This window comes from Odocoileus virginianus, chromosome 2 (assembly GCF_023699985.2).
Source record: "Odocoileus virginianus isolate 20LAN1187 ecotype Illinois chromosome 2, Ovbor_1.2, whole genome shotgun sequence".
In the NCBI taxonomy this organism is placed as follows: Eukaryota; Metazoa; Chordata; class Mammalia; order Artiodactyla; family Cervidae; genus Odocoileus; species Odocoileus virginianus.
Genome location: NC_069675.1, coordinates 36,235,899 through 36,250,092, shown reverse-complemented (window position 1 = coordinate 36,250,092; position 14,194 = coordinate 36,235,899). Strand labels below are relative to the sequence as shown.

The window sequence follows — 14,194 nt, the reverse complement described above, 5'->3', positions numbered from 1 at the left end:
GATCTTGTTCTTTAAACAGTGATGAAGTTTGTTTTGGCAGATTTTCAAGTTACTTGCAATCAACTTGATCCTTTCTTTTCTCTTCTTTTTCTTGCCACACCACATGGCATGCGGGATCTGAGTTCCCTAACCAGGGTTCAGTCCTTTGTCCCCTGTAGTGGAAGTGCAGATTCCTAACCACTGGACTGCCAGAGAATTCCCAGCTTGAGCCTTTCAATGCTTGTTTGCAAAGCTTTCTAAGGAGCTTCTGGAATAGCTTTTACTCAACTGCTAGTTTAGTTGCAAGAGATGATTCTCCTAAGGACTCTACTGATGCTCTAGGTATTTATTCTGACTGGTCAGAACTTAAATTTGTCTTTGCACTCTGTGAGCTTTTGGTGTTATCTAGGTTCCAGCTTTGCTGTACTTGTCCTCTGTTCAGCCTCCTGGAGTTTTAGGGTACATATGTACAACTTAGTATTTAGTCAAAATCTTAAGGGCATATTTTGGGAGCTCTTTGTTTGTATAGCTTCCTTGTCTCTGGTTTTCTTTTCTGAAAATGTCAGTTTTTTAATTCCCTTAAACTCCAAACTTTGTCTCCTCGAGTTCAGTGAGACGTGGGCTACCCTTCCTTATGTCTCATTCTGGAAGGTACTTACTGTTTCATTAGAGCTTTGCTAGAGGTTATAGTCTTGTATTATTTGCTGTTCAAAGTCTGAAATTAGTTATTTTGTATGTTTTGTCCAGTTTCTAATTCTTGGCCTAATTTCTATGGCAGAGGGCAGGTTCGGTGCTAACGGTTCCTCCCTGTATGATGTTTTACCTGAGTGTTGGTTCTGTTATTTTCTCACCTAGTACTATGGGCAGTCTCAGTGTGCACAGCTGAGCTGATCCAGTATCAGGGATTGACAGTGTGAGTGTGATCCAAGAACAGAAGGATTAGTGTTGAGAGTGCTGGCAAGAGAATAGTTGAAGTAAAGCAGTAGTTCTCACAGTGGTGTTTGAGGGTCCTTTCAGAGAGTCCATAGGCTCTGTCTACTTTTAATTAAATGTCTGTGTGAGGCTGATTTCTTTATATATATATATTTTTTTTTAATTGATTTATTTTTGGCTGTGCTGGGTCTTTGGTGCTGCTTGGACTTTTCTCTAGTTGCAGTGAGCAACTGCAACTCGTGGTGTGTGGGCTTCTTACTGTCTCGGTTCCTCTTGTTGCAGAGCATGGGCTCTAGGCGCACGAGCTCAGTAGTTGCAATTCCAGGGCTCTAGAGTACAAGCTCAGTAGTTGTGGCACATGGGCTTAGTTGCTTTGCAGCATGTGGGATCTTCCCATACCAGGGATCGAACCCATGTCTGCTGCTTTGACAGGTGAATTCTTTACCACTGAGCCACTGGGGAAGCCCCTTATTTCTTCATATAAATGAACCAAAATAACACAAACAGTAGATGGAATGCAGAAGCGAAGATGAACATCAGCCCTCCCCTTTTTTTAACGTTAAGCTAGGTATTAAAGAGATTTGTAAAAATAGTAAAACAGTGCCAGTCTTCTCAATAAATTTTTTTTGGTTTGCTGTTTATAAGTATATAATCAGTTTATTATTTTTTTAATGAGTCAATAAGTAAACAAATGTGAAATTTTGTTTTATTTTCTGATATGGTAAATATTGATAAATGTAACCCACAAAAGAATTGCTGAAATAAAGCACCATAGAATGCTGCCTAGGGAAGGAACTGAAGGCATCAGGAGTACAACAGTCTGTTAAAAAGGGAGGGATTAAGGAGTGAGAAGTGTCCGTTCAGTTCCTGTTCTCTGTCAGGTAAGCGTCAGTCTTCTCTGCATTCTCGTGTGGAGGTGCCTGCACTTCGTCTGTAATCATGGGTTAGTACTCTGTCCCAGCAGCTTGTTAGATTCCTGCTTTATGATGATACTCAGCCCTTGCATAGGGACATTTCACCTGGCAATGTCTTTTTCTAGCTTGACCTCCTTGTCCTAATGAGGAACTAGATCTTCGCTAATGTTCCGGCATTAACTTACACCCTTCCATTCTAATGTCACCCCTTTTACTTAAATTTCCTATTCTTTAAAAAAAAACAACTGTAATTAAAAATTTTTATTTTCTTCACCTTTATTGACATATAGTTGACAAAATTATAATTATTTAAAGTGTTATGTATATGTACATGTGAATGGATTCCCACCATCTAATTAATTAATACATCCCTCACCTCACATTTTTAACTGTGTGTCAGAACATTTAAGTTTTAACTGTGTGTCAGAACATTTAAGTTCCACACTCTTAGCAAATTTCAATTATTTAATACAGTGGTTACCATGTTTTTCATTACATCTTCAGGCCTTATTCATCTTATAGCTGAAATTTTATACCCTTTTACCAGCCTCTCCCTCTTTATACCCAATTCTCCCATCCCCAGATGCTGGCAAGTGTTTTTCTACTGTTTCTATGAATTTGACATTCTTTTAAAAATTATTTATTTTAATTGGAGGATAATTACTTTACAGTATTGTGAAGGTTTTTGCCACACATCGACATGGGTAAGCCACGGTGTACACGTGTCCCCCCATCCTGAACCCTGCTCGAGCCTCCCTCCCCGCCCTGTCCCTGCAGGTTTTCCCAGAGCACTGGCTTGGGTGCCCTGCTTCATGCATCGAACTTGGCACTGGTCATCTATTTTACATATGGTAATATACACATTCCAGTGTTACCCTCTCAAATCATCCCGCCCTCGCCTTCTCCCACAGAGTCCAAAAGTCTGTTCTTTACATCTGTGTCTCTTTTGCTGCCCGGCATGTAGGATCATTGTTACTGTCTTTCTAAATTTCATATATATGTCGATTTGTGTTTCTCTTTCTGACTTACTTCACTCTGTATGAGTTTGACTTTTTTTTAATATTTAACATATAAAGAAGAATATACAGTATTTTTCTGTCTCTTTCTAGGTTATTTCACTTAGCATGGCCCCCTCAGGTTTCATCCATATTTTCACAAATGGCAGGATTTCCTTCTTTCTCATGTCTGAATAATATGCTATCTGTGTGCATGCGAAGTCACCTCAGTCTCGTCCGATTCTTTTCGACCACGTGGACCATAGTCCGCCAGGCTCCTCTGTCCATGGGATTCTCCTGGCAAGAATACTGGAGTGGGATGCCGTGTCCTCCTCCAGGGGATCTTCCTGACCCATGGATTGAACCTGTGTCTCTTAAGTCTCCTGCATTGGCAGGGAGGCTCTTTACCACTAGTACCACCTGGGAAGTCCCTCTATCTGTGTATGTACCTGTGTGTGTCTGGGTGTGTATTTCATATGTTTTTAATCCACTTATCTGTTGTAGGATGTTTGGGTTGTTTCTGTATCTTGGCTATTGTAAATAATGCTGCAGTGAATATGGGAGCACCATTATCTCTTTGAGATCTTGTTTTTATTCCTTTGGTTTTTATACGCAAAAATGGGATTGCTGGATCATATGGTAGTTCTGTTTTTAAGTTTTTGAGGAACTTTCATAGTGGTTGCACCAATGTATTCGCAACAGCAGTGCACAAGGGGTCATTTTCTCCACATCCTCACCTACCCTTATCGCTTGTCTTTTAGGGACTGTGATTCCAACAGGTATGAGGTAATACTTCTTTGTAGTTCTAATTTGCATTTTCCTGATTCTTGTGATGTTGAGCACCTTTTCATATAGCCATTGACCATCTGTATGGTGTTTGTTTTTTTTTTTTTGAAAAATGCCTATTCAGTTCCTCTACCTATTTTAAAATCATTTTCACTAGTGAGGTGTATGAGTACTTTGTATATTTTGAACATTAACCCCATTAAATAAATGATTTGTACATATTTTCTCCCATTCAGTTATTTACCTTATCATTTTTTACTGTATCCTTTACTGTCCAGAAGCGTTTTAGTATGATGTAGTCACGCCTGTTTATTTTTGCTTTTATTGCCTTTGCTTTTGGTGTCATTGAATTTCTTTCTTAACCATGTCCTACCTTTTATTCTTTTTCAGCTTATGCTACTTCACAATCTTTCAATCCTTTGCTTTTATTAAATCTACAAAGTTTATCCAAGATGAAAGTGATATCTTGTGTCCTCACTTCACTCTTTAATTTCTCTGGGACATTGCCCGCTCAAGTATAGTCCTCATTTTCCAGTGAGAAGATACAACATTTATTGATTATTAGTCCAAATTTAGATTATTGATTTAAATAGATTTATATTGGGTGGTGGAAGTATATATATTCAAAGGAAATAAAATGTTATTCATTTCAGGAAAGATGAAGAGACAAAATGAGAATGAAGTGCAACATCTGACATATTTTACCACTGTCTGTGAAATATCAGATGCTTTTATATTAATTAAAACCACAAAATACATGTCAAAATAATCCTGTGTCCTTTTGGATCATCTGCCAATGAAGATGAATACACAGTTTGTTTATAGAAAAAATGTATTATATGATTATTTTTTGTTGTCTATAAATTGATAGGTATATTTCAATATAATTTTTAAAGTATTCCTTTTTTTATTTCTTACAGTAATCCTAAATCAGAGAGTCAGAGAGTAAATAAAAAAGTCAACAATGATGCTTCACTTAGAATTCATAATCTGTCCATTTTGGTGAGACAGATAAAATTTTATTACCAGGTGAGTAGTTCTTTTTTTAATCTAATATTTTAATAACTGCTTGCATATTCACATTTTTGTGTTGTTTAGTATTAGTCACCTAATATATACTAAAGGCTTATTATATGCCAGGTGTTGGTCTATTTGTTGGAGGTAGAGTAGTCATAACACAGTTTGTTTCTTATGCGGTGTTAAAGATACAAACATGTACTTCATAATTATCAAATTTACAAATAATTATTGTTTTATGATTTTTTAAATTTCCTGATAATTTGTATAATGAAACACTTCAGCTGCAAATGAGTTTAGCATTGTTTCATAATTCTGGAGAAATTATACCATTTATAATTGTTTCTACATGTTTTTCTGTCTACTGGTTTAAAATTTTTCACCCTACTTCGGTTTTTTGGGGAAACTGCTCTTGAAATTGTACCTTTTATTCTTCTCAGAGCAAAGGCCAAAAGTAATCAGTAGCTTACTCTTTTTATGCAATAGTATTATGACCGTAGTTCAGTTCAGTTCAGTAGCTCAGTTGTGTCCGATTCTTTGCAACTCCCTGAACCGAAGCATGCCAGGCCTCCCTGTCCATCACCAACTCCCCAAGTCCACCCAAACCCATATCCATTGACTTCGGTGATGAAATCCAACCATCTCATCCTCTGTCGTCCCCTTCTCCTCCTGCCCTCAATCTTTCCCAACATCAGGGTCTTTTCAAATGAGTCAGCTCTTCGCATCAGGTGGCCAAAGTATTGGAGTTTCAGCTTCAACATCAGTCCTTCCAATGAATATTCAGAACTGATCTCCTTTAGGATGGACTGGTTGGGTCTCCTTGCAGTCCAAGGGACTCTCAGGAGTCTTCTCCAACACCACAGTTAAAAAGCATCAATTCTTCGGTGCTCAGCTTTCCTCACAGTCCAACTCTCACATCCATAGCCTTCATGAGACAGACCTTTGTGGACAAAGTAATGTCTCTGCTTTTTAATATGCTGTCTAGGTTGGTCATAACTTTTCTTCCCAGGAGTAAGCGTCTTTTAATTTCATGGCTGCAGTCATCATCTGCAGTGATTTTGGAGCCCCCCAAAATAAAGTCAGACACTGTTTCCACTGTTTCCTCGTCTATTTGCCATGAAGTGATGGGACCGTATGCCATGATCTTAGTTTTCCGAATGTTGAGCTTTACGCCAGCTTTTTCACTCTCCTCTTTGACTTTCATCAAGAGGCTCTATAGTTCTTCTTCACTTTCTGCCATAAGGGTGGTGTCATCTGCACATCTGAGGTTATTGATATTTCTCCCGGCAATCTTGATTCCAGCTTGTGCTTCCTCCAGCCCAGTGTTTCTCATGATGCACTCTACATATAAGTTAAACAAGCAGAGTGACAATCTACAGCCTTGATGTATTCCTTTTCCTATTTGGAACCAGTCTGTTGTTCCATGTCCAGTTCTAACTGTTGCTTCCTGACCTGCATACAGGTTTCTCAAGAGGCAGGTCAGGTGGTCTGATATTCCCATCTCTTTCAGAATTTTCCAGTTTATTGTGATCCACACAGTCAAATGCTTTGGCATAGTCAGCAAAGCAGAAATAGATGTTTTTCTGGAACTCTCTTGCTTTTTCGATGATCCAGCAGATGTTGGCAATTTAATCTCTGGTTCCTCTGCCTTTTCTAAAACCAGTTTGAACATCTGGAAGTTCACGGTTCATGTATTGCTGAAGCCTGGCTTGGAGAATTTTGAGCATTACTTTACTAACATGTGAGATGAGTGCAATTGTGCGGTAGTTTGAGCATCCTTTGGCATTGCCTTTCTTTGGGATTGGAATGAAAACTCACCTTTTTTCACTCCTGTGGCCACTGCTGAGTTTTCCAAATTTGCTGGCATATTGAGTGCAACACTTGCACAGCGTCATCTTTCAGGATTTGAAATAGCTCAACTGGAATTCCATCACCTCCACTAGCTTTGTTTGTACTGATTCTTTCTAAGGCCCACTTGACTTCACATTCCATGATGTCTTGCTCTAGATGAGTGATCACACCATCGTGACTATCTGGGTCGTGAAGATCTTTTTTGTACAGTTTCTGTGTATTCTCTTCTTAATATCTTCTGTTAGGTCCCTGCCATTTCTGTCCTTAATTGAGCCCATCTTTGCATGAAATGTTCCCTTGGTATCTCTAATTTTCTTGAAGAGATCTCTAGTCTTGCCTTTTCTGTTGTTTTCCTCTCTTTCTTTGCATTGATCACTGAGGAAGGCTTTCTTATCTCTACTTGCTATTCTTTGGAACTCTGCATTCAAATGGGTATATCTTTCCTTTTCTTCTTTGCTTTTTGCGTCTCTTTTCACAGCTATTTGTCAGGCCTCCTCAGACAGCCATTTTGCTTCTTTGCATTTCTTTTTCTTGGGGTTGGTCTTGATCCCTATCTCCTGTACGAAGTCATGAACCTCCATCCATAGTTCATCAGGCTCTCTGTCTATCAGATCTAGTCCCTTAAATCTATTTCTCACTTCCACTGTATAGTCATAAGGGATTTGATTTAGGTCATACCTGAATGGTCTAGTGGTTTTCCTCACTTTATTCAATTTAAGTCTGAATTTGGCAATAAGGAGTTCATGATCTGAGCCACAGTCTGCTCCCGGTCTTGTTTTAGCTGACTGTATAGAGCTTCTCCATATTTGGCTGCAAAGAACATAATCAGTCTGATTTTGATGTTGACCATTTGGTGATGTCCATGTGTAGAGTCTTCTCTTGTGTTGCTGGAAGAGGGTGTTTGCTTTGACCAGTGCGTTCTCTTGGCAGAACTCTATTAGCCTTATCCCTGATTCATTCTGTACTCCAAGGCCAAATTTGCCTGTTACTCCAGGTGTTTTCTTGACTTCCTACTTTTGCATTCCAGTCCCCTGTAATGAAAAGGACAGTCTTTTTTGGGTGTTACTTTTAGAAGATCTTGTCGGTCTTCATAAAACCATTCAACTTCAGCTTTTCAGTGTTACTGGTCAGGGCATAGACTTGGATTACCGTGATATTGAATGGTTTGCCTTGGAAATGAGCAAAGATCATTTCTGTCGTTTTTGAGATTGCATCCAAGTACTGCATTGCAGACTCTTTTGATGACTGTAATGGCTACCCCATTTCTTCTAAGGGATTCCTGCCCACAGTAGTAGATATAATGGTCATCTGAGTTAAATTCACCCATTCCAGTCCATCTTAGTTCGCTGATTCCTAGAATGTCGGTGTTCCGTCTTGCCATCTCCTGTTTGACCACTTCCAATTTGCCTTATTTTAGCCATTCCCTGTTAGTTTTTTTTTTTCCTGTTACAGTTTTTAAGCTCTTCTTGTCTTGTATTTTAGTTCTCTTTTTAAGCCCCATTAATTAAATATTGAGCATACTGTTAAATAAATCAGTGTTCTTGTAGATCAAGTCCCGTATTTTCCTTTTTTTCCTCTACATGGTTTTCTGTTGTATCTCAGATCTGCCTTTGATACTACTTTCTTACTGAAGTACATCCTTTAGTTGTTTTGTGCGGAAAAGGCTTGTTGATAGTAATGTTTATCAGTGTTTGTCTGAAAATGCCTTTATTTCATCCTTGTTCTTAAAAGATAGTTTTGCTGGGTATGTAGTTATAGGTTAATGATTACTTTTCTCTCAGTGTTTTGCAGATTTTTACCTTCTCTCTCTAAAAGAACAAAAAGGATTCTAGAACTACATACTCAACAAAATCATAAAAAATGAGATAAAAATGAGAACAAGGAAACTAAAAATTACAATTAATTTGACATTTATTAAAGTTCATTTAGCTGTTACATACTTGGCTGTAGCATATTTTATCTTGAAATACCTTGCTTTTAACTTGAAAATTCACTTATTAAATATTCCCAAACTCAGTATCATCTGTTGGAGTAAGTGATTGTAGCAGTTTTTGACACTTATTTTTAATATTATTAACAATATTTACATAATATTTTTAACTGTATTCTTTATTGTGTTCAGCATATGCTAAATGTTTACCTTTCTTTAAATGTGTGCATGTTTTTGGTGTTAGTTTTTTTAAGAACTAGTGAATATAGTACTGAAGAACATTTTTTATAACTTTCTAATACATATCTGTAACAAATTATAGATAAAAGATCAATTCTAACTAGCCTCTGGGATCATGCTATTCTCCCGCTATAAGAAAACACGTGTAGATTTAGAATCGCACAGTTTTTTAAAATCAATACAGGTTAGGTTTTCATGGTTATTTGCTTGTTTGTCGTAGTGTTAAAGTAAAGAATGATTCAGAAAGGAATAACAAAAAATTATTCCTTAGCAGCTAGTATGTCTGAAGGTGTAGTGAAAGCCCAATAGTTAAGCACTTATTAACATTTAATATTGCAGAGATCCAGTGTTACCACATTACAGTGATCGATCTGTAGTCTCTTTCTTCCAGGCCCTTTGTACTGTGTCATTGTTGGTGCTTATAATGATAGACATGGTGTGTTCCTTCATGTGCTCAAAGAACAGAAGATGCCTCCTGGGTGTATAAATAAAATGAGTTGTTGGGAAGCATTCAGTTCTTTCTGAATCATTCTCTGCCATAAAAATTTGTATATATTCTTGTCACAAAAGGTTTGACAGAAGTCAAAGGGAGTGAAACGTCTGTTTTTCATAGGAGATAAATAATGATTCACTGAGGAAGAATCATTCACTTTTATGAAAATGATCGTAAGATAGAATTTTTAATGAACTAACTAGCTTTCTTAATTTTACTATCGGTTGATTTTTTTAGTTCTCTTAGAAGTAGTGAAAAACAAAACAACAAAAAGCATACATACTTGAATTTCTATTGAAGAAGCTTGTTTAGTTATCTAATACCTAAAGTTCAGTTCAACTTGGACATCTTTGTTTTATGGACATCTTATACTTTTAGTTATTTAAGTCATTAACTTATCGTTACAAAAGATTTAAGACTTTGGTTACCTTTTTTTCACATTTTGTAAGCTTTTCAATTGCAGTATACCAGTGTAGGTATCGGAGAAGGCAATGGCAAACCACTCCAGTGCTCTTGCCAGGAAAATCCCATGGACAGAGGAGCCTGGTAGGCTGCAGTCCATGGGGTCGCTAAGAGTCGGACGCATCTGAGCAGCTTCACTTTCACTTTTCACTTTCATGCATTGGAGAAGGAAATGGCACAATACTCCAGTGTTCTTGCTTGGAGAATCCCAGGGATGGGGAGCCTGGTGGGCTGCCGTCTCTGGGGTCACACAGAGTCGGACACGACTGAAGCGACTTAGCAGCAGCAGTGTAGGTATAGCATGCCTAAGAGATGTGCAAATAGTAAGTTATAGCTTGTTGAGTAATTACCCTGTCAGCTTACCCATACAGCAATCTTTGTGTATCTTTTTATAGGAGACTTTGCAGCAGTTGGTCATGATGTCATTGCCAAATGTCTTAATCATTGGCAAAAATCCCTTTTCTGGTAAGTATTAGCATACTTTGATAATAAATATAATATCATCTTTATGTAATATCGTAATGCTTACTAAGATCTTGTTTATTTCCATTAACACACTACGTTTTTCGTCAGTCTGTAGGGAAAGTTGGAGGTGATAATCCATTCTATAGAGAAAATGAACAGAATATTTGTAAGTTGTAGCGGAATCAGACAAACATCACTAAGTCCAGTGTTTTTCTGAGTCTACCAAATTTTTACTTTTCTGTGATGATTTTTAGTGCCTTAAAGATAAGTATGGAAGATAAGTACAGTAGTTAAAAGCTTAGAAAAATGGAAGCTTTGAAAAGAAGTGATTTTGAAATGACTTCTAGGATTCTGTTCACTCTGTTCAGGTGTTTGCTTTGGGCTTCCCAGGTGGCGTTGGTGGTAAGGAACATGCCTGTCAATGCTGGAGATGTAAGAGATGAGGGTTTAATCACTGGGTGGGAAAGATGCCCTGGAGAAGGAAAGGTAGCACACACTGATATTCTTGTCTGGAGGATCCCATGGACAGAGGAGCCTGGTGGACTACAGTCCATAGAGTTGCAAAGTTGAATGGGACTTATTAGCACACATGCACCGTTGCCAGAGTTGTTTGAATCTAAGGTTTTACTGATTGATTCCCAAGTGGTGCTGGTAGTAAAGAATCCACCTGCCGAAGCAAGAGAACAGTTCTATCCCTGGGTTGGGAAGGTCCCCTGGAAGAGGAAATGGTAACCCACTCCAGTATTCTTGCCTGGAAAATCCCATGGACAGAGGAGCCTGGCAGGCTATAGTCCACGGGGCCACAAAGAGTTGGACATGACTGAGCATGCACACACATTTTCTAGTTTAATTAAACTACTTTTGAGTGGAAAAAAGATGAGAAATAGTTTCTTAGATCATTTAAATTATTTTCTTCAAAGTTTCTGCCCTTTACCAGATTTAATTGTGATATGTTCAGGGTTTTAAGTTTTGAACAATTGGGAAAATTAATAGCTACCTAACAGTTTCAACAAAGGATCTAATTCTTACAGGCTACATGTAACCCAAATCAAGTACATCTTCTCCAATTCCCACCTTTAGTCAAAACAAAGATAAAACCAAAATAAAAACTAAATCCAAGCAGCTGGTTTTGTTGAGGAAACTCCCAACTACATGGGGTTGAATTAGGAGGTTAGGTGCTTTTTCGAGACATTCTGGAATGTTTGAATATACAAATAAAAAATGAAAAAGTGTTGTGTATAGAGTGGAATTGTTTTCAATTCCATATATATTTAGGATTTACTTACCAAGTTAGAGGGACCAGGAATATAAAGAAAATGGTTTATATTCTGGAGGATCTTGTGTTTTGGTGGGTGATAAACAGATTACTGGGTCATGTAATAATTAATGCAAAATAGATGTAAAAATGTTAAAGCTTATAAAATATGGAGCTATTGATTAAAGTTGGCAAATTAGTGAGGGCTGGAGACCACTGGTATTTGGGTCAAGGAAGACTATACAGAGATGTAAGAGCTGTGCATATTATTGTGATTAGATTAGTAAGTAGTTCATCAGAGGAAAGAGGGGTAGCAAAGAAGGACAGACAGAGCAGGTAACAGAAGTTATGGCAGTGGCATGTGTATGTATGTATATTTGGGGAAAGGTGATCAGTGTAGCTAGGAAGGTTTCATGGAGAGTAGGAGGAATTATTTGAAAAGAGAATTTGGACTTATTTGAAGACAGATTGGCTTGATGGTGAATTTCTGGAGTGACTCTTGTTTTAAGAACATTTGGATTGAATACTATTGAACAGTGCATATACTTTCCAGCTCTGTTACAGACCATTAATTTTATCCTGCTTGTTATATACCTTTATTTCACCAGCCTCACTGTAACTGACATTTAAACTTTTGATTCTTATGACTCTACATAGTGGAAAGCCATTTGAATTTTATAGGTAGATGAATCATGTAAGATATGTGTTTTAGAAAAAAAAACACCAATAGGCCTAAAAGAAGCTGGACTTATTCGGGACCATTTTGGCTGACTCTGGCATGTCTCTATAGCAGCAGTTCTTAATTTGGTATCCTGTTGTAATATAATGATTTATGGAGAAGTGGTGGATTTATAGTTAGCATCCTTTATCACATAGAGCTTTGAAAGCTATTTTATCTGTACTACAGCCTTTCAAAATTGAGATCCTTGCACATTTCTTCTGCTGTTACCACATTGTGCACATAAAGAGCTGCTCTTTTGAATTCACTGTACTTAGAAACTTAATTCCTTGGTCAAGTTGTGAATACCATCTCTAGAGTTCTACCACTATCACAGTTGAACTAAAGTAAAATGTTGTACCTAGTAGTAATTCTTTTTATTTCAGAACAAGGCACAGAAGAAGTTAAAAAGTTGCTTTTGCTTTTACTGGGTTGTGCAGTTCAGGTAAGTTAAAATACTTCATATTTTTATTTTAATAAATTTTTGTAAATTTTTGAGGCTCTAGTTTCTGAAAGACTTAAAAGGATGGGCCTTTGCTGTTCAGAGTCCATGTTAGAAATTTTAACATAGCTGTATAACCTAAGGAGATTCTGAAGAAAAACACTTTTTTTTTTCATTTATTTTTATTAGTTGGAGGCTAATTACTTTACAATATTGTAGTGGTTTTTGTCATACATTGACCTGAATCAGCCATGGATTTACATGTATTCCCCATCCCGATCCCCCCTCCCACCTTCCTCTCCGCCCGATCCCTCTGGCTCTTCCCAGTGCACTAGGTCCGAGCACTTGTCTCATGCATCCAACCTGGGCTGGTGATCTGTTTCACCCTAGATAATATACATGTTTCGATGCTGTTCTCTTGAAACATCCCACCCTCGCCTTCTCCCACAGAGTCCACAAGTCTGTTCTATACAACTGTGTCTCTTTTTCTGTTTTGCACATAGGGTTATCGTTACCATCTTTCTAAATTCCATATATATGTGTTAGTATACTGTAATGGTCTTTATCTTTCTGGCTTACTTCACTCTGTATAATGGGCTCCTGTTTCATCCATCTCATTAGAACTGATTCAAATGAATTCTTTTTAATGGCTGAGTAATATTCCATGGTGTATATGTACCACAGCTTCCTTATCCATTGGTCTGCTGATGGGCATCTAGGTTGCTTCCATGTCCTGGCTATTATAAACAGTGCTGCGATGAACATTGGGGTGCACGTGTCTCTTTCAGATCTGGTTTCCTCGGTGTGTATGCCCAGAAGTGGGATTGCTGGGTCATATGGCAGTTCTATTTCCAGTTTTTTAAAGAAATCTCCACACTGTTTTCCATAGCGGCTGTACTAGTTTGCGTTCCCACCAACAGTGTAAGAGGAGAAAAACACTTTTTGTTATTTTGTTTCAGTTGTTTATGTTAATTTAATTCTTTTTAATTTAGTTAAAATTAATTCTTTTTTTAAAAAATACTGAGGCTTTTAAAGACCCCAAGCTTTTCAAGTTCCCTAGAGGTACCCTGAAAACCTCTCCCAAAATATCCGTATGACTTACGTGTGTATGTGTTATTGAAGGGAAGAGGAATGATGATAAAAAGGCAGAAATTATGAAGTCTCAATCATCTGCTGGCTTAGAAGTCAGTTACTGTAATAGAATTAGAAATCTCTTCAGTGCCCATAACACTTTAAGAACTGTATATAAAGATAAAAGAGCTTAATTTTAAGTGGAAAAAGTTTTCTAATGCTTATTTAGTCTTCATTTGAGTCTTTATAATTGGAAGTAAAACTATTTGTAGTTCTGTTTTTAACACCAGACTGTCGTTATGCTCTAGAGCTGGACTGTCAATAGAATAGCCACTAGCCACATATTGCTGTTTAAGCTTAAATTAATTACAATTAAATAAAATTATAATCTCAGTTGCTCATTTGCACTAGTTACATTTCAATACTCAGCCATAGGTAACTTCTGAGTACTGTGTAGGAAAACACTGATATTCTGATTTTTCAATTTCAAAATTTGTGTCTTCTCATTCTCTTTCCATCTTGGTACTCTCTCTTTTCTAGCCTTCAAGAACCTATCAACTTTATTCTGTGTTCTTTAAGAAAGTCTAGCCTGTTTATTCTTTAAGAAAGTCTAGCCTTCTTAAAACTTCTAAAGTTTGAATAG

General features: G+C 37.4%; 1 protein-coding gene across 4 annotated transcripts in view; it reads left to right on the top strand.

Annotated features, from left to right (window-relative positions):
- CCDC88A (coiled-coil domain containing 88A) overlaps window positions 1–14,194 on the top strand; it is a 112,326-nt gene that overhangs the window by 24,395 nt on the left and 73,737 nt on the right. For all 4 annotated transcript variants that reach the window (XM_070478450.1, XM_070478449.1, XM_070478446.1 and 1 more), the window contains exons 3-5: window positions 4,528–4,636; window positions 9,996–10,065; window positions 12,425–12,483. In XM_070478450.1, the coding sequence (XP_070334551.1) occupies window positions 4,528–4,636; window positions 9,996–10,065; window positions 12,425–12,483 (238 nt within the window). The remainder of the gene's footprint in view (window positions 1–4,527; window positions 4,637–9,995; window positions 10,066–12,424; window positions 12,484–14,194) is intronic.